The following is a 20,184-nucleotide window of genomic DNA, read 5'->3' as shown; positions in this document are numbered from 1 at the left end:
CAATCTAACTGACTGGTTGTGAACAGTAGTCTCTGACTAAATTCCTTTTGAAATGTCAAGGCATAGTACCATATATAAGCAGCACTGCACACCGAAGTAGTAGACATGGTCACTTTCTTCACAAACTCGTTATGGAGCTTAACAGAGGCCACTGGAGAGCCATGATCTTCTACGATTACAACAGTGGTTGTGAAAGCTTGAGAATTTTGACTGACTATGCTCTGCTTTTGGAGAGGAACCACCGTCCCAAACCACTGCGTTTGAGTGGTTTGCAGAGTTACAGCACGGGAAACGGTCCCTGGAAGACAAGGAGTGCTGCAGACGACCTGTGTCAGCCATTACAGAGGACAACTATGCTGTCATGCGGGCCATAGTTGAGGTAGACGCCAGAGGGACCATGGCCCAGTGAGAAAAGGAGATAGGCATCTCATCGGGATCCATCAACTTGATACTCCACAAAAAGCTTTGCATTAGCAAGGTTTCTGCACGCTGGGTGCCCCATCAGCTGACTGGAGAGAATGAAGCCCAGGTGACTTGGTGCCACACCATGCTGGCCAGGTTTGATAGCAGCAATTCAAACTCTGTCTGGGAGATCATTAGTGGTGATGAATCATGGACCTACAGTTTTGCCCCCAAGACCAAAGTCGCCAGTTGAAGGTGCGCCACCACAGAAGTTCTATTGTGAGCGCAACATGATCAAGCAGATGGTGGCTGTTTTTGAGGCCAAGACTGGTCATGTAGCTACCGTACCACTCATGCAGCAGCACACTGTCACTGCGGACTCGTACGCAAACCAATGCATGCTGCAAGTGCTGGAAGCCATTTCCAGGCACCGTCCAAGAACTCGCATTCATAGTACCCTTCTCTATCAAGACAATGTACCTACCCCCAAGTCCAGGAAAGTGGTTGACTTTCTGGCCTATGAATGCATCCAGGAGCTTGGTCATCCACTGTACTGTCCAGACCTGGCCCCCTGTGACTTTTTTGTGTTCCCATAAATCAAGCACAAGAGGTGTGGGATTCATTTTGAGTCACCGGAAGCTCCAGTGTAGACTTTCATCCAGCATATAGAAGACATACCTGCTTCAAACTGGTCCAACTGCTTCACCAAGTGGTTTGAGCACATGCAACTTTGCATAGACTCCCCTGACGAATACTTTGAAAAAATGTAATGTTCACTTTGTTGTAAATAGACACTTAATGCACTCCCCTCGTATTTACAATTATTATTTGAAGTTAATGTTTATCTATTTAGTATAAATGCTTTTACCAACTACTCTGTTTTGCAGTTTAATAGTCATGTATTGTGCTGGTTTAATTGTATGTGTATGGGAATGTATTCTCACACACCTGTATGTAGTTGTTTTTTTAACAGATATTAGTAAGTTTCAAAATTTCCAGTAGACTGAAAAATACACATATTGAACATAATCAAGGAGAACTTCCTCAAACAATGATACACCAAACTATCACAAACTTCTAATATCTCTTACAATTAAAAACAAGGATTGTCCTGAATGTCACCAAACACACATTGGGTGGTCAAGATGCTGCATACTAACACATCTACAGGATATAATAATCTGGTAAGGTCTGTCCCATCTCCAACATGCATTCACAGTGGTAGCCGGAGCACGTGCCACCCCTCCAACAGCTCGTACTGCAGCAAACAACAGGACACATCTGAACAAGGAAACACTCTGCACTGGAAAGGGGGGCAGGACAGAGCTGCAGTCAGACTGAGGTGACCTGGCATATGCCTGGTCGAATACACTAGTAGACAAATAAATATAGAAAATGCTAACTAAATCTTCATGCGCTTCCCTTGAGAGTTTAGCAATGTGGTGCTTTTAGTTAAAAATAGTGGAGACAACAAATACGAACATATCTGCTCTGGTTGAGTGATAATCAAGCAACACAAAACACTCTCAAAACATAATACTTGTTTTGTCAATCTGGTTTGTGAGCTATTACAAGGTTTAAAATAATAATTTTTAGGCCATAATTTGTTGTCAAAAGTCACAAAAATAATGAGCTTGTAAAACAATCCAATACATAGTTTATCCCAAAACACTGCTGGGAGCGAATGGTGCTGCTGGGTGTAAAACAATGGACATTTCTAAACTCATCATATAAAACTTGTTACATTTTCCAAAGTATGCTTATGTAATGAAATATATCCAGTCTGCTCTTTGCTTAACTCACCTTGGTGCTGTAGTATAACCAGATGACTTGATTTTAGAGTTGAAAACAAGTGGTTGGTCCTTTACTCTCATCTGTACCACTGTATAAAACAAGCAAAACAAATCAATTATTTATTTTCAAGATAACAACCCTGTGCTTACAGGAATGCTATATTCATTTAAGAAGTGAGTTATGGCTAATTAAGTGTAGTCGTTTTTTTTATATCTGATATTTTAGCTACTTTCATTTAACATCATGTTGAGTAATACCAACTTATATTTAAAACTGCAAGCTACTCAACTAAAGTACAGTAAAAGATTAATTTAATAACTACTACAGACAATATTTAGAGAACAACTGGCAAATTTATTCTGCCAATTTCACCTATGGAAGCTAAAAAACAAATACTATTCTTCATCATGTTCATCCATTATTTTATCTAATAGGAATGTAATAGAACTTACAAATTTAATTAAAATATATGTACTGTGGAGGGGCGTGGCCTGGTGGCATTGGGGAGAGGTCGCACTTCAACAGGGCTCCTGCTTCACCTCTTCATTTAACTCCCTTGTCGGCACCTACAGCCCTGTATTTTGATCATCGTGCTCCCCCACTCTCCCTTGCGGTGCACTGCCTTTACTTGCTCCAACTGAAAGGCCCCTTGACAGGACAGAACCTGCCCCCCCCCTGCAAACCCTGAGCTTCCTGATCCCTGCTCTCCCACCTGCTGCAAGACAGAGCCTATCTCAAGCCCGGTGTCATCTTTTCCCGACCATCGGCTAGGGATTTTCGGGATTCGAGTCTCTGCCAGCTTCGCTATAAGCACCTGGGACACAGGAGAGGAGCCACCAGTACAGGACGCCATGCAGCACCTTGGATAAAGGTTAAAGGTACCTCCTCCTCATTGTAAAAATGACTCTGTCGCTACTCCTGGCTGTCAGAGGCCGCAGACACCTCACTACTGACATGCAGCCTCACTGCTGTCCTGTTCTGTTTTTTTTTTGGAACCCACTACTACATAAGCAACACCACTGTGTTAAACTAGGGATACCTACATTATAGTGCACCCACCTTATCTCACGGATCACAGGGCTATTGCAACTAGACATTTGAATCGCATTCTGCTTGGTGGCTGACGTGCCACGGAACGGCGCTGTAGGTGCTGTTTTCATCTGTTGCACTATACATTACAGATCTGCTCATCGTCATCATTTCCAGTTATCCCTCTCCATCACGTCAAGATGTTCCATGTGGCAGGCGTATTGCTCCTACACGCCTCTGCCACATGGAACTCTGACATGCCTATCTACCTCTTTGTGATGTAGCTCTCTAGATTATCCCCTTCGCTGATGTGACCCTTCCTAATCTACTCTCTGCGCCAACTATTACTGCATGTGATATATTTCTGTCTCTTGTGACCTCACATGGAAAATTTCCTGGTGTCCACACCTATGTACTCCTCTGGTCTTACTCCGGGCGCTCGCGAGGACACCTTCCACAGAAACTCTTCCGACTCTGACTGCTCCACCACTCGCTCTCGTTCCCAACGGAAACGTACTGGCACTGCGGTTACTAAACAACCTAAAATTAAGCCTACAGATATTGCAGCGGTGCTAGGGCCTCTCCTAGATGAGAAGCTGGCAGGCATTAAGGAGGCCATAGACTCCACCTTGACCCAACATAATGGCCGTTTGGATGACATTGAGCAGAGGGTTTCAACATTGGAGGATGACCTACAGTCTGCGCAAACCACTATAGAGGCCCAAACTAAGGAAAATAAAGGCCTCACTGATAAGCTTGATGACTTGGAGAATCTGAGCCGTCGAAATAACCTGAGGGTGGTGGGCATTCTGGAGTCGGTAAGGGGCCATGCGCTGCTGGACCTTCTTTCTACTTGGTTGCACGAAAAATTAGACATGGACCTTCACGGCTTGTCTTTAGCTATTGAACGGGCTCATAGATTGGGACCTGAGCACAGAGATTCTGCTGGACGCCCTTGCCCTGTTATTATGAGAATCCTCAACTATGCGGACAAAACCAAGCTCTTAGATCACTACCGCAAGTCAGAAAGTCTGCTTTATAAGGGTGAAAGATTACTTATATTCCAGGACTTTTCCACCTATGTCGCTAATAGACGCAGAGAGTTCGCCCCATTGTGCAAACAATTATTTGAAGGCAAAGTCAAGTTCTCCTTGCTATATCCAGCCCGCCTTCGAGTTTCTGTTAATGCAAAACCGCTTTTCTTTGATGACCCATTGGCGGCGAAGGCCCATTTTACTCCTCCTGATACTTGACTATTGAGTCCTTCTTAAAGTTTGCTCTCCTTTCCAATTGTTATCACCTACGGGTCACATGGTGTTAAGGGTATGATGTTGGCATGCCATCTATATATGCCAGAGGCTATGCCTCTACTTGTTTCATGTTTGTTAGTTTGATGTTATTGTTTGTTTTTGTTGTTGTTGTTTTGCCTGCTGGGATGATAGGTCTCGATCCTCCATAGGTTGGCCCCTCGCTCGCTGGGACTGGGAGGGACACCGTTTTACCTATATATTTTTGATGCTCTATTCTCCATCTATAGGGATAGGCTAGTATGACTGACCATACTACTCCCCAACCTTCTGGCCTGGTAGTTCCCCCACTTTTTGATTTTAATAGAATATCCTGGAGCCTGGAAGGTCTTAATAGTCCCATTAAACGCAAAAAGGTACTCACACACCTCTCTCATATGACCCCTCACGTTGTGTTTTTACAGGATACACATTGGGTACGTGAGTCCTCTATTTCCTTGAAAGCCCCTTGGATTGGAGATTGTATCTCTGCTCCTTATGCCAACAAAACCAGGGGTGTTGCCATTCTTTTTTACAGGAATCTCCAGTATTCCATCCTTAAAAATGTATTGATCCTGAGGGTAGATTTATCTTGTTGGATGTCTCCATTGATAATACGGTATATACCTTTTTGAACCTTTATGTACCTACTGGATCTAACAATCTCTTTTTTGCAGATGTTCTCCAGAGAGTTTTGTCTTGGGGCAGTCAGAATTTGATTTTAGGGGGTGACTTCAACACGGTCATCGATCCATCCATGGACAGATCCGGGGTGAGTACTAAGAGACCCGGACCATCTCCTAATCTTCTTTTCTCTTTCTGCTCTCAACTTACTTTACTAGACCCTTGGTGTATACATCACCCCCTTCATCGAGATTACTCTTTTTACTCACATCCACACTCCACTCATTCTCGCATTGATTATCTATTCTTATCTAAACACCCTTTCTTTAAAGTTTCTCACACTTCAATTAAGGACATAATTATTTCAGCCCATGCCCCCATAACTTTGTCCCTACATTTAGCTTTACCTCACTGTATCTCCAAATATTGGAGATTCCCGGCATATCTCATACATTCTGAGGATTTTTTACTACATCTTAAACACACTTTTTTGGGGAGCCTCTAAGGCTGTCCTTAGAGGAAATAGTATTTCTTATGTCAACTCTAAGCATAAGAAATGTAATTCTAAATTGCAAGAGCTAAGTGCGGCGCTCACACTTGCCTATCATGCTTATATATGATGCGATAGTCCGGCTCACAAGGAAACGTATCTCACGACAAAACAAATCTATGATACTTTTCTCACCGAACAAGCCCAAACAAGCTATAATTATGGCAGGAATAGGTTTCATAGATGGGGAAATAAGTCAGGGAAGCTTCTGGCCAATTTAGTCAGAGGACCTCGGAACAAAACATGGGTCGATGCATTAAACAGTTCTGGAACTATTTTTTCTAACCCCAATAACATCTGTTTGGCTTTTATGCACTTTTATAAATCTCTATATACTGTGGGCACTGACAATGCAATGGATGGCCAATCCTTTTTGAATGAAACACCGTTGCCGGAGCTCACAAAGGAAGAGAGGGACTTGTTGGAAGCTCCTGTCACCGACGATGAGGTTTAGGCCACCATTAATCTCTCCCTAATGGAAAGAGCCCTGGTCCTGACGGCTTCAGTGCCGAATTCTATAAGATTCTAAATGCTGATATTCTTCCAGTTCTGACCAAGTTATATAACCATATCCTTAAGACGGGAGAGACTCCTCTTCGTTTTAATGAGGCAAGGATCATTGTACTTGCGAAGCCCGGTAAGGATCCCACCCTGGTAAGGTCTTACCGCCCTATCTCACTCCTCAACCAGGACTGTAAAATCCTGACTAAATTAATGGCTAACAGATTGCAGACTTGCTTGCCCCGCCTGATTTCACCTGCACAGATGGGGTTTGCCAAGGGTAGGCAATCCGCACGGGGAATAAGAGCAGCCTTAGCTGCAATATCTCACACTCACTCCTGTCAGGACAAAAGTAATATTATTGTAAATCTAGATGCAGAAAAGGCATTTGATAAGATAGCCTGGCCTCATCTGACTAGAGTACTTGCCCACCAACGATTTGGCACATTGTTCTGTAACTTGGTGCAAACCATATATACTAACTCTGTAGCGCAAGTTTTAGTTAATAATGTAACATCCGCCCCTTCACGTTGGAAAGAGGCTCTAGATAAGGGTGCCCTCTATCTCCCTTTCTTTTTAATCTTGCATTAGAGCCCCTTATAAGATATATTCTGTTACATAGGGATTACAAGGGCATTGCCGTGGGTACTCAGGAACTGAGGGTGGTGGCGTTCACTGATGACCACCTCCTCTTGATGTCCGACCCCACCTTTCAATTCCACAGTTGATTACCACGACTGACCGCTTCTGTTCTTTCGCAGGATTTTCTATTAATTATGGGAAGTTGGAGACATTGGCCGTATTTGGACAGGCGAGAACGGGATGGGGGGGGCACTTTTCCTTTTAAATGGGTGACTGCTTATATAACCTTTCTAGGCGTAGCGCTCCCCTCTCATCCCTGCACAAGATTAAAGCTGAGCTTGGTCTTTGACAAACCCTCCCTCTAAACTTGCTGGGGTGCTGCAGCCTGTTTAAGATGGCCTGCTTCCCAAAACTTCTCTATGTCTTACAGATGACCCCCTTATTATTATCCAGTTTGGATCTATCCTCACTGAATGCCTCCATTACCAAGTTTATCTGGTCTGGCAAGCGACCCCAGATCAGTATGAAAACATTATCCCAAACGGTACCTAGAGGTGGAGTTAACCTACCCAATATCAAACAATATAACCTTGCCTGTCTTCTCCGCGTTGCCATGGATTGGCTTGGAGATAAAAACTATTATACGTATTCCGTTATGGATTCTCAATTCTGCGCCCCTCTATCCCTCAGTTATCTTCTTCATGCCCGGCTTTCCAAATTGACCTTGAATATAACTAATAATTTGTTACTATTCCCTATCATACAGGCGTGGAGGATGGTGAGGAAACCTCTTAAGCTTCAATATTTTTATTCACTTTCGCTACCCTTAGTCGGTAACCTGGAGTTTCAGGAGGGGAGGGCTTTGAGACCCTTCACTACCTGGTATTCTTCTGGTATCCGTAACCTGCGCAACTTACTTAATGCCTCCCACATCCCACTATCTTTTGCAGAAGCGAAGGACAGATATGGCTTACACCCTTGACAAGAGTTCTCTTATTTCCAGGCAGTCCACTATCTTAAAACTGTTTTGCCCAAACTGACAAATTATGACTTTCTTGATCCCCTTACCACACTTCTCCACTCTGGTTCCTACTCCATCTCGACTATATATGCACGTATCCGCATAGAGATTGACCCAGACACGGACCTTCCGGAACTGTATCAATGGTCCTCCCATGTTTCATCGGTCACCCCTGACTCCCTCTTAGACCATTTCCAGTTGACTCTGAAACTTATTTCGGCTAGCTCATAGCAAGAAATGGCCTACAAAATGCTCCATAGAGCTTATATCTCACCTAAACGCCGGCATTTAATGGGCATCTCGGAAGAGGCGAGATGTACTAAATGTTTAACAGATGGGGCGGATCTTCTGCATTGTTTTTGGGATTGTGGTTCGGTGAAAAAGTTTGGGCATGAGGTGCATCGCTACGGAACTACGACCCTTGGCATATCTTTCCATTGCACTATATCCTGGGCACTATTTGGCTATTTAGCGGATCAGGCAGACATCCCTAGGAACAATTAAAAACTTCTTGTGATATTGTCAGCGGCAGAAAGCAATTCTTCAACAATGGATTCATAACTCTACTCCCACTCTCTCAATGGTAACATCTAGATTATTTTTTCTATTTACCATGGACTGGCTGGAGGCATCCATCCATAAGGAAAAACTTACTCCATATCTATTCCAGTGTTGGGATAACTACATTCAGACACTTCCCGTAACCACTAAACAGGCAATTCAAAATTGCTTCCAGTCTACTTCATGGTATCTACTTCACACTATAGACCATCCAAACCCCTTGGGCCTTTGAATACTATACCTTCTTATTTTTTTTTTTTTAGTTCTCTTTCTACTTCTTTCTATATTATGTAATATACCGGGTAGATTAGGAGATTGATCTCCTGGATTTGGAGACATCTCTGTGGATGGATCGACGGCCCGTGACTTCTGGCAGGTATTAAGTATTTTCAGTGTTATTTTTATTTTACTTTAGTTATTGTGTTTATATCTGGAGAAATTGATGCGATGTATCTGTACTGGTGGAGTACTATCACTCTACTTTTTTTTTTCTCTCTTTTTCTTCTTACATTGTGCTCATAAAGTCTAGTCTCCGCTATTACTTGTTACACACACGTTCCTTTTATTGGAATGTTTAAATGTTTTATTTGTGGAAAATTTTGAAAATGTATTTTGATTTCTCCTTGTTCTATTGTGAGACTGAATGTTATATATCCTACTGTCCTCTAGTGGGACGACCCTGTGTTCGCACTGTTATACCTTACTATTTCAATATTCTCTGTCTCGAATTGCTATATTTTCGTTTTTGTAAAGTGAGAAATTGGAATAAAAATATTTTGAAAAAATATATACAGTATATATATGTACTGTATGTTCTTAGACACCAGAAAATTATTGGATTTCCTGTCCGCCTCGCTCTCACCACACTGTCAATGTCAGCTGCGCCGAGTGGCTCTCAGCGAGGCGGCTGCTGCACAGGATGTATATCACACAGGGCGACAGGGGAGAAAGAAGCCGGTTGGCATGAGGTATAGGTTAGGGCTTATTTAAGAAAATGTCTTTTTCAGAAATCAATAACAGCCCTGACACTAACTTTTATGTGACAGCAGCTGTACGGACGCCGGCCAAATCAGACAGTCGGATTAGGCTCAAATCCGACAGTCAGTTTTGGCCACTCTATTGAATAGCCCTTGTCGGATCCATTCCGACAAATGCATGTCGGAATGGATCCGACACTTATTGAATACACCCCTTAGTCACATTCAGGTTTTCATTGTAAGTAGCAAGAGGATTTACCCCACAACTTTTGGAAGTTCATTAGTTAGATAATTTTGCTTTAAGTTTATACAAGTTAGAGTGTTGTTTTTTTAAGATAGGAACGCCCGTTTTGTTGTAATTAATTGAAATGGTATTGGTGATATTGACAGGCATGCATACAATACATATAATGTACAATACAGATCAATGAATATTTGTAACGGTGTGGCTATTAAATAACAAGACTGTAATTGTAAAAAATAAACCATAATGCATGAGCTAAAAGGGCTATCCTTTAAACCTTGGACTATCCTAAAACAGTTTTGCAAGTTTCACCCCTCTCTTAAAGATAGTTTGCGTTGTAAAACTGCTTAGTTCAAAAGTAAAGCAACGTGTTAACCTCAAATTTTTAGTTATACTGAAAGAAACGACCACAAAGGCCTAAGCAAAGAAACAGGACTTTCTATATTTTTAGGGCGGATGTAGATTCACCATACTCAATAGCAGGGCAGTTTTTTTGCTTTGGTGAAAAATTCAGCAGGATCGAAAAACATGTGGATCGGTGAATCCACGTTTTTTCACCTGTGCTGGGGAATTGGCGAATTTGAGGCATTTTTCGCCAACGCCCTTTCACCAAAAAAAGAAAAAGTGAAAAAGGCATTGGCAAAATGCCTTAAAAACAGGTGAAAACAGGCTGTAGTTGAATAAGCAGGGGGGGTAAAATCAATAGCTCTGAGATTACCAGAGCAAACTGAATACCCCCCAAAATCTTTCCTTATGCTAAAAGAGGCTTACAGGGCAGGTTATATGTCACATGGATGTGTTTTTGAGGGGCACATTAAATTTAGTGATGATGGTTGTCAGGATGTCGAAGATGATGAACATCCCAGAATGCCTTGAGAAAATTGTTCAAATTGACTGTCGACTTAGCATCCGAATGATAGCACTGAATGACTTCTTTCTTTTCCCTGAAGTCAAATCTGTAATCAAGGGAACCCATTTTGCATCAGTTACTGAGGAAAAGAAGAAAAACACGGAGCTGTTGAGACAGATAATGAGCTACAGCGTGGCTCTGACCAATGGGAAATAAGAATGCAGCAGTGTGTGAATGCAAAAGGGAAGTACATAGAAGGTTAATAGAGTTAAAATGTACTTAATATAATTAAACATAAGTTATAGCATCAGTCTCATTATTTAATAGCCACACATCATATCATAGTTAGCAACACTTGAGAAGACAATTTCCATAGACATTTGAAACACAAGGTTCATTGTCAGAAAAAAAGTGACCTGAACTGGCTTTTTTGTGCAGATATGCACATTTATTTTATGAGTACGTGGTCATATTAGTGTTTTTTTTACATTTGGATCCATCTGAACACACACCTTGGTAACTATAACAATGTCACTTTAAAGACTGACACTTTAAAACCACCAATTCTAATTATTTCAAATTATCCATTTACTCCAAACATACTTCTATATTTAGCTTAATTTATTGCTTAAATCAATCATGAAAGTTGACAGATATAAATGTTTATTACATGTGTCATTAATGCGCACTTAAAGGTTTTCACGGTGTTGTTAAAACTACAGATGTGTCCCCTTACTCCTTGCACTACAAGTTGCATTACACATTATGTGTAGCCTCTTTTTTGCATTTTTTATCATTAAAATGATATGCAGCATGCCTATGTTCTGTGTCTGACTGCGACTGTATTAGCATACAAAATGTTCTGCTGGAAAACACTATAATGTAGCATTTCGGACGCAGATAGAGCGGCAATTAAACATAGAATATAGACATGATGCATATCATTTTAATCAGCAGAAGCTGCTTGTGCATTCTATTACATTACTGTGCATCTAAGACGCATTTTCGATGCACAAAAAGACAATTGGCGCTACCGAGTCCTGCCACGGCATGGCACGACTGCAGCAAGGATGTAAGAGGACACATCTATACACATGAAAATTTGTGTTTCAGTATAAAGTGTCCCAGGCAGATACAAAAAACATCCAACTGAAAGTGTGGGATGAGGTCAAATATGCGCCACCTGGAAAGAATGCGGAAAAGGCAAGTCAGAAAACTGGTACACATGCCAAGTCCAAACTCAGCAAGGAACACCCCAGAACTACCCAGCGATTCCAATCAGTATGAGCAAAACTGTGCACCACCACAGTTGCCATCCTCTTTCCCTGTAAAATACACATTCTAAGGGGTATATTTACTAAAGTGTGGGGTTTTAGAAGTGGAGATGTTGCCCATAGTAACCAATCAGATTCTAGCTACCATCTTCTAGATCAGTGATGGTTAACCTTGACACTCCAGCTGTTGTTGAACTACACATCCCAGCATGCCCTGCATCAGTTTTAGCATGGCCAAATAACAAAACTGTAGCATGGCGTGCTGGGATATGTAGTTCAACAACAGCTGGAGTGTCACGGTTAGCCATCACTGTTCTAGATGGTGCTCGATAAATGATAAGCAAAAATCTGCACTTAAGTAAATATACCACTAAAAGTGCTGCATTTTTTTTTTAGATGAGCTTTCATTTTACTTAGCTATATTTAACAAAATATGACATGAGCAATTTAATAAATGAACGGTTTACCACTAGGGTGGTGTCTAACCAAAAAGAAATGAGTTAGAGGCTACAACGGAAAGAATTACCTTGTAAAATTATCTTTATGGTCAAGTCAATTGACATTTTTATGTCCGACATATTTCTATTATTTTATTACATTGTGACATAACTGCTCAGGACATATGTCTGAGTCTGTTTTTTCAATTATACACTAGATGTCTGTGTTCCTGAAACATTCCAATTCAACGTGAAAAGTATCTTATTCAACAAAACTATGACTTCCATTCATTTTAATTACAGAAAGAACAAAACATAAAATTTCTCTCAAGACAATTAAAACATGTTTCCTAAACTTATTTAATTTATATAAAACATATATAGAGCACATGCTTCCAAACACACTTGTACTGTATTTGGAAATAACAGACAATAACCTGCCCCTTTATATACTTCACTGCACTAGAGAGAGGAGACTGTGGGACAGTGGTTGTTGTATGTAAGTAATACTAAAGTATGTATAAGTCCCTTACAGGGGCGTCTCTAAAGAGGAGGGGACCCGTGTGCAGACTCCGTGTGTGGGCCCCCTCCTCTCCCGTAGATGTCACGCCGCTGCTAGCGCTCTGAGCGCTATAGACTCTGGCACAGTGCCAGAGTCTACAGCACATGCGCAAGACTTTGAAAAATGGCCACCGCACCATTTTTTCAGAGTCCTGCGCATGCGCTGTAGACTCTAGCACTGTGCCAGAGTCTCTAGTGGTCAGTGCGCTAGCAGCGGTGCGACGGCTACGGGAGAGGAGGGGGCCCACACACGGTCAGCAATGGACTCCTAAAAGGTAAGTATAGGAGAAATGGGTGCAGTGTGTGCGGTGTGGGCCCCCCCGGGACTCAGGGGCCCGTGTGCACCGTACACACTGCACCCATTATAGAAACGCCAATGGTCCCTTAGCATCTAAAAGTCAGGGTAACCATTCTTTGCATCTGCGATGTCTGGGCAGCGACAAATGAGACCAGTGTGTCATAGCTGTAATACTTGAGTGATTCACAAGAAACTTTTATTCATTTGAAAATTTTGCTGACTTTTGTGCACTTCAAGTGTCCCAGAAAAAAGGCCATTTAGCAGAGGTGAAAAGTTGTGGGGTTCAGTTTTGGCGAATATCATAATACATTGTGGAGCTCATGTGGAGCTGCAACTTGCACTTTTTTCAGCACATTTGCACCAAATATTCATACACATCCTTAGCAAAGACAACACAGAACTCCTTGAGCTGTGCATTTGTCGCATTCCTATTGGTCAGATGATTAAAGGCAGTCTTGAAGTCAAGATGTTTATTGCTCAAATAGACTTACAAAAGACTCTTCCCTTTTTCAAGAGGATGCAGCATACAGATGTTAACAGTAGTTCAAAACTTCTAGATGACACAGAAGATATATCTCTATCTACTCAGGGCTCACACACCATTTTTATTCGGTTCTTAAACACAATACCACAGGGGGGGGGGGGGGTAATTCTGCCCTGTGGTCTTTTTAACCAATCAGGCTATCTCACAAAATACATATTACATTTCAAAAAAGTTTCAAAAAAACAACTAGGTAAAGCAATTTCCTGCTTCCCTTTCATATATATAAACCAGTTTGTTTTCCTAAAACAGTCTTATTTAACATATCATGTCTCTTTCACAAATGTTAACATCACTCAAATTTAAATTGCATTCTTCCTTTCTGATATTTGTAAGAAATGTACAGGAAATTCTTGAACAAATTATTTTCATCCAGACCTACTGGACAGTTTAGATAGAGACACGCTTAAGCCCACCTGGAGGGCATTTCAAAGAAAGTGCTTATCCACAAAAAACTTGACTAAGCGACACCTCTCTCCTTGCTGGAGCTAGGTCAATTACCATATTATTTGCTATGTGAGAATATCCCATGAACTGTTTCCAAAAGTCAATACCCAAGTGCATTTTTTACCTTTCAAATACATTTAGACACATCTTAGATCTAAATAAATGTAAACATGTCAGACTATTAAATTATCTGCTGTATACACAAATGCACAGCAGATCAGCTGCAGTGCTTTAAAGAAATATTATTATTATCATCCTTTATCTATATGGCGCCACAAGTGTATCGCAGCGCCCAATTACAGAGTACATATGCACATAATCAAAACAGGAAAACAGTGACTTACAGTTGAAGACAATATATGACAAGTACAGGGTAACTAAACATAACTACATCAGCAGATGACACTGAGATAAGTATCAGGGTGGCCGATTACTGCAGGATTTGGGGCAGTTGAGGATTATTAAAGTAAGAAAAGGATAAGCATATGAGGGAAGAGGGTCCTACTTGTGAGAGCTTACATTCTTAAGGGGAGGGGCAGACAGACAGGGATGACACAGATAGGGTAGACCCAGCATGGAACAGAGGGTTGGGATGAGATTTGGCTGGGTTTGTTAAATAAGTGGGTCTTTAAAGTCCATTTGAAGTTCTGCAGAGGGGTGGAGAGTCTGAGGGGGAGAGGTAGAGAATTCCAGAGTAAGGGAGCAGCACATGAAAAATCTTGGAGATATGAGTGGAAGGAAGTAATCAGAAGACAGGAGAGTCAGCGTGCATTAGCAGAGCAAAGAGGACAGGTGGGAGAGTTAAAGGAGATAAGGTCAGAGATGTAAATGGCAGAGGAGTGGGTGAGTGCTTTGTAAGTGAGTGTGATAAGTTTTTACTACAATTTATTATATTTTAATACAGTTTATTATATTATATTTAATACAGTTTATTATATATACTGTATGTGTGCATTACTGTTGGCACTAGTACCAGCTCCTGGCATCATGCAAAGGCCAGCATTATGCTGCAGCCTGGGTCTAAGTGTTCCTGGCTGAAGTCTTGCTCCTTGCCAATGCTATCACATTTACAACTGGCACCTCAGCGCTGAATGGTTCATTAAAAAATGACGCAGAAGCATGAGGGATAACCCCCTCAGTGCTGCGACTGCAATCTTGGCCATGTTTACCTGGCTTCCGGCCACAATGATGTATGACTTTATTAATTATTAGTTACACACCATCTGGTCACGTACTGTGTCACAACTGGCCAGCTGATTCTCCAGATACGTAAATCTGAGAATTTCCACCAGTGATTTATGGTCACCTCAGCATGTGCAGTTAATGAAACCTGGTAACTGCCACCAGCAAAAGTTCCTTTAGTTATACCACACTAGGTAAACTCTTACCTCCATACAGAAATATAAATTGCACACTCACTTACACTTATATAGATAGCTTTGACCTCACAGGCTCGCAGATTCACCAAGAGACATGGAGAATATACTATAATTAATTGTACTTTAATTTGAAACAAAATAATCCAAGGTATGATTCCAAAAACATAAGACTACAAATATGGACAGGAAATACAGTACACAAGCTTGAAAAAATAAAAATAAATAACATTTTAGAAACCTAGCACTTACTCATAAGATCCTAGGCATTTCTGTTGTGGGAGGACTTCACAATTTAAGAGGTATTGTGCATCACCAGATTGGGGCTGATTTCCCCCAAGAAATGATCACGCAACATTGAGGGAGATGCACAGTTATACCCTCTCAGCTGCACTTGCTCCCTCCCACCCTTTTGTTTTAACTAGCTCAATGCTGGACATTGGACATTATGAGGTAAATTTACTAAGGTGGGAGGTTTTTTTTTAGAACTGGTGGTGTTGCTCATAGCAACCAGTCAGATTCTACTTAACATTTATCTAGCTGCATCTTGAAGATAATAGATAGAATCATTTTGGTTGCTATGGGCAACATCACCTGTTCTAAAAACTCCCACCTTAGTAAATTTACCCCTAAGGGTTTAGACACTCCATCCAAGTAGTTGTGTTGCAATAGATAGGGAGGGGGAAGTTACCCAAGATGGACACAGAAATTCCATTCCTCTTTAGATGTGAAATTCTCATAAACTTTCTTAAACCTTGCTGACCTGGTCTGGCTGTTTGAGAATGAAAGATTCACATCCTCCAGCTTTATTGCTGGGTTCTAGATAAGAGATCATTATCTAAATATCTGACTCAGAGAGATATCAATTTTCCTTCTCCTAGGTCTGTGTATAGATAGGGTCAATAACAGGACACATGCTACCAGCTATGGTGTTCCACCTAGGTCAAATAGAAACAATTGTCTTTACATATACTTACATAAGATACAATTCTGATACTGTTGTCTGCGCATAAATGCCACATCCCCGTCACATACTGAATTATGAAAGAATTGGTAACTATTCTTTTCTTTTGCAAATTTTTACAGTCACTCTAATGAGACACCTTGTGTTGCAAACCAGGTGCATTCTATTGTCTGCAGGAGTAAGAGACACATGTGCTAACCTTGCAAAGTTGCCCACATCCCATTTATATGGCCAATGCAGTAAGCACAGGCAAATGCACCCTTTTCAGAATGAATTTTGCGCCTGCAGGTTAGATGCAACTCAGCATGTGCCACTCCACCAAAATATATAAAGGAGACTGTATATACCAGAGATATTGAAGACCAATTATTCTGCTGTGTTATTATGGTGTTAGGTTAGTACTGCAGACATTTAACACAAATCATAGCTAACGAAAAATATAATTGAGACAAATATTTTGCACAACGTGTTTGAAAAGTTTGCTGATCATACACATATGTAACTACACGTAAATTGTGCAATTTCAAAAAAAAGAAAGGAAAAAAACTGATTGCAAGCAATAACTTATTTCGTCATTTACTGCATATTGCTAAAGCCATGAGGTTGGTTACTAAAAATGTCATCTTAATAGCTTTGTTTAAAAGAATGCTCATCAGGAACATATTTAAAAATGTTAAGAACTTGGTATTTTTAAAAAAAACCACTAACTAAATAACTTATTGCAGTAAAATAATAGCCAGAAATATCAATCCCATTTGGTAAAAATGCCTAGCTTAGTTTGTAAAACCACTCATGGATTGTCCTGTGGGCTGATAATAAATTGCTTTTCCGTCTCTCTGTATAGTTAATCTAGTGTCTTATTTTAATTAAGTGTGATCATCGATCATTTAGAAGGTCTTTTACTGCATACATACTTTACTGGCAGTGTTGCAATTCATTTTTAAGAGTGAAAGGTTCTGGTACCTTGGGCTGCATTTTTGTGGTTAGTTAGTGCGAGTCAAAGACATGCTCATTTGTATGCCTCATTCCATTTTATGTGGAAATGTGATTGACTTTCTTGAAGTTAATGCCTTAAACTAACATGTATTTTTAGATCACAAATTTAAATTCCATCCTCTTAGTCATCCTATTGATATAAAATGCAGACGACCTCATTTTTCTAAACTGAAAAAACAGATTTTATTTTGTTATAATTTCACATCAAAGACATTTTCAATATATTGTATATTTTCTACTTAATGCAAATGAAGAAGACTGTACAAAATATTAAAAAAAACTTACAATCAACATAATTTCATAAACATCCAAGCATTCTGACCTTTGCATACTTATGAAATGAAAACTTTAATAGGTATGTCATATTTATATTAAGAAAATATTATTATATTCTAGAACAGTGATGGGCAACTTCACTTATTTCAAATACTGCTTGAGCAGTCCTCCTACCAAAAGGGACACAAATTACCCTTAATGTTAAGAATGAAAAAAAGTCCCAAAATTGTCTGACCTCGACATCCCCACACCATTTGTCTCAAAATGTCCTTCACATGGATTCACTTACTTCAACATCCTACTATACTGTAGGTGACTCCTCTCCCATGCACTTGAAAAAAATGTTTCTACATGTACTATTACTTCCATTTGCCATTGTTGCCCCGACAAGCCCTAAGGTCCCATGTGCTTCAAAACTTTCCCAAATGCCCCTCAAATCCTCCCCCCATCAGTCAGATCTTCCCCATGCCATGCCACATGCCTCTCAGAGCTTCCCACATTGTACTCAGACCACCCCACATGCCATTCAGAAGACCTCTTATTGTATTCACCTTCTCACATGCCTTGATATGACTCATATGCCTCATTTACTTCTGAGACATGAACATATGGGTAAGGTATGAAATGCAGGCTGTCAGGATGCAGATGGTCAGGAGACCAGCAGCCACATCCCAGCATCCAAAATCCTGCCAGTGTTCTGAAGCACCTCATACCTTACCCCAACCCTCTCTTTTAGGTACCTAATCCTAACCCTCCCCCATCCACAACCTAACCATAACCTCCACAGGTGATGCCTAACCTACCCCCCCCACCAGCACCCTTAACCTGTCTCCCCCCAGCAGCCTAACCTTAACCCTTGTTGGTGTAAAATCCTAACCCCCCTTTCCCGCACCATTACCTTAAGTCCCAGGGGGTTGACTAAACCAATGATACTTACCCGGTCCGCTGTCTGCATGTTTGGAATCCTGGCGTTTGGTGTTCTGGCGTCGGTGTTCTGTTCCCTTTTCGGGATTCCAATGTCAGCCTTCCATTGTGTGTTGGGATTCCAACGGCAGTATCTTGTGCGCTGGGATTCCATCTGCTGGGATATTAACTGATCATATACCCCCCAACATTTCAATTAGACCTCTCCACATGCCACTCACATACCTCCCAAAATATCTAAAGTATCTACTCCATCCAGTTCAAAATCCGCTAATTGGGAGAGTTGGGAGGTATGTACCCAGACCTTCCTATATGCCCCCCACACATGATCCCCACTCAGTGAAACTCTACACATGACTATCACCCAAATTAAAAACAGATACTTATCCTTCCCAGTAAGCATAGGAAGAGAACATACTGCACTTCCTCCTCATTCAATCAGATTTGTCGCCTGTTACTGTTATGTGACCTTCCTGCAGTGCACAGAGGAAGTCACTGGAAGGAGAATAAATGGCTCACATTCAGATATTCTCTGCTTTATAAGAAACAAAGGGTATCAGTAGAGCATGAGATGGGTAGAGTGGAAGGTTTGAGGGTGCAGGCTGCCTGTTTCCCAACATAACCTATTGTGTAACATTCAGTATAGTATACTTGTATTAAATATATCAAAATCAACACACACACACACACACACACACACACACACACATATATTTGGCATATACTCTTCCTATAAAAAGACTGCAATATAAATTCATCTTTTTATAACTATTTCATTTTTATTTTTTATTTTACATTTTAATCATATGTACAATTTTTGTCAGCCCTATAATCTGGGTCTTATATCATCCAAGATGCAAAGGACAGTGGACAGTGTTATTGTTTATGACAGATCTGGGCGATCTCTTTCCATCACCCTCTTTATGTCATTACAATGTATAGGTTGTCACCAGCTAACTACAATTTCTGCTGCGGGGTACACTGGGCTCCACAAGTCTGGACAATGGGGTGTAGAGTAGGATCTTGATCCGAGACACCAACAGGCTCAAAGCTTTGACTGTTCCCAGAATGCACAGCGCCGCCTCCTATATCACCCCGCCTCCCAGCACAGGAGCTCAGTTTGTCAGTTGGTGCTGCAGTAAGCAGGCACTTAACAGAGGGGCTGCTCCAAGCAGCCCTGAGAAAAGCTTTTTATGAGGTAAAAAGTGAAGACTTAAAGGGCAGCAGCGGTGGTAAATGTTTTGTGACATTCATTGCTGCAGCTCCAACTCTCCCCAGCGGCGCTGTACACTCCCGAGCCCTGGTTGCCGGGTACCTACAGCGGAGGCTCCGGTTTTCTTCATGTTAGACACACACGGCTGGGGCTCTCCAGGATCGCGTGGCCGCGCTTCGGGAGGTGGTAAGTGGGTCCCACTCGTGGGACCCGGTCTTTATCGCGATCCGGCGCGGTCAGTGGGAGGCGGGCCGCGCGCGCTGGTGGTGGACACTGTGGCAGTACAGGCGATCTCACTAGATCACCAGGGCATGGGCGCAGGTCGGGTTTTCTCTCTAAACCACTTCTTATATCGCCCACAGTACCCGGTGGTATTAATAATAATAATAATTTTATTTATATAGCGCTCTTTCTCCAATAGGACTCAAGGCGCTTAACAGATACATAGCATAATAT

At 41.3% G+C, this 20,184-nt stretch overlaps 1 protein-coding gene across 14 annotated transcripts in view; it reads right to left on the bottom strand.

The window, feature by feature from the left end:
• WDR27 (WD repeat domain 27) overlaps positions 1 to 20,184 on the bottom strand; it is a 1,147,516-nt gene that overhangs the window by 733,431 nt on the left and 393,901 nt on the right. For all 14 annotated transcript variants that reach the window (XR_010176117.1, XR_010176118.1, XM_063917760.1 and 11 more), the window contains exon 14: positions 2,206 to 2,284. Coding sequence is in view for 12 of the 14 variants with exons in the window: in XM_063917760.1 (XP_063773830.1) it covers positions 2,206 to 2,284 (79 nt within the window). In the remaining 2 variants the exon portion in view is untranslated. The remainder of the gene's footprint in view (positions 1 to 2,205; positions 2,285 to 20,184) is intronic.

This window comes from Pseudophryne corroboree, chromosome 4 (genome assembly GCF_028390025.1).
Source record: "Pseudophryne corroboree isolate aPseCor3 chromosome 4, aPseCor3.hap2, whole genome shotgun sequence".
Classification (NCBI taxonomy): domain Eukaryota; kingdom Metazoa; phylum Chordata; class Amphibia; order Anura; family Myobatrachidae; genus Pseudophryne; species Pseudophryne corroboree.
Note: the sequence above shows the minus strand (reverse complement) of the source record. Positions and strands in the feature narration are given on the sequence as shown.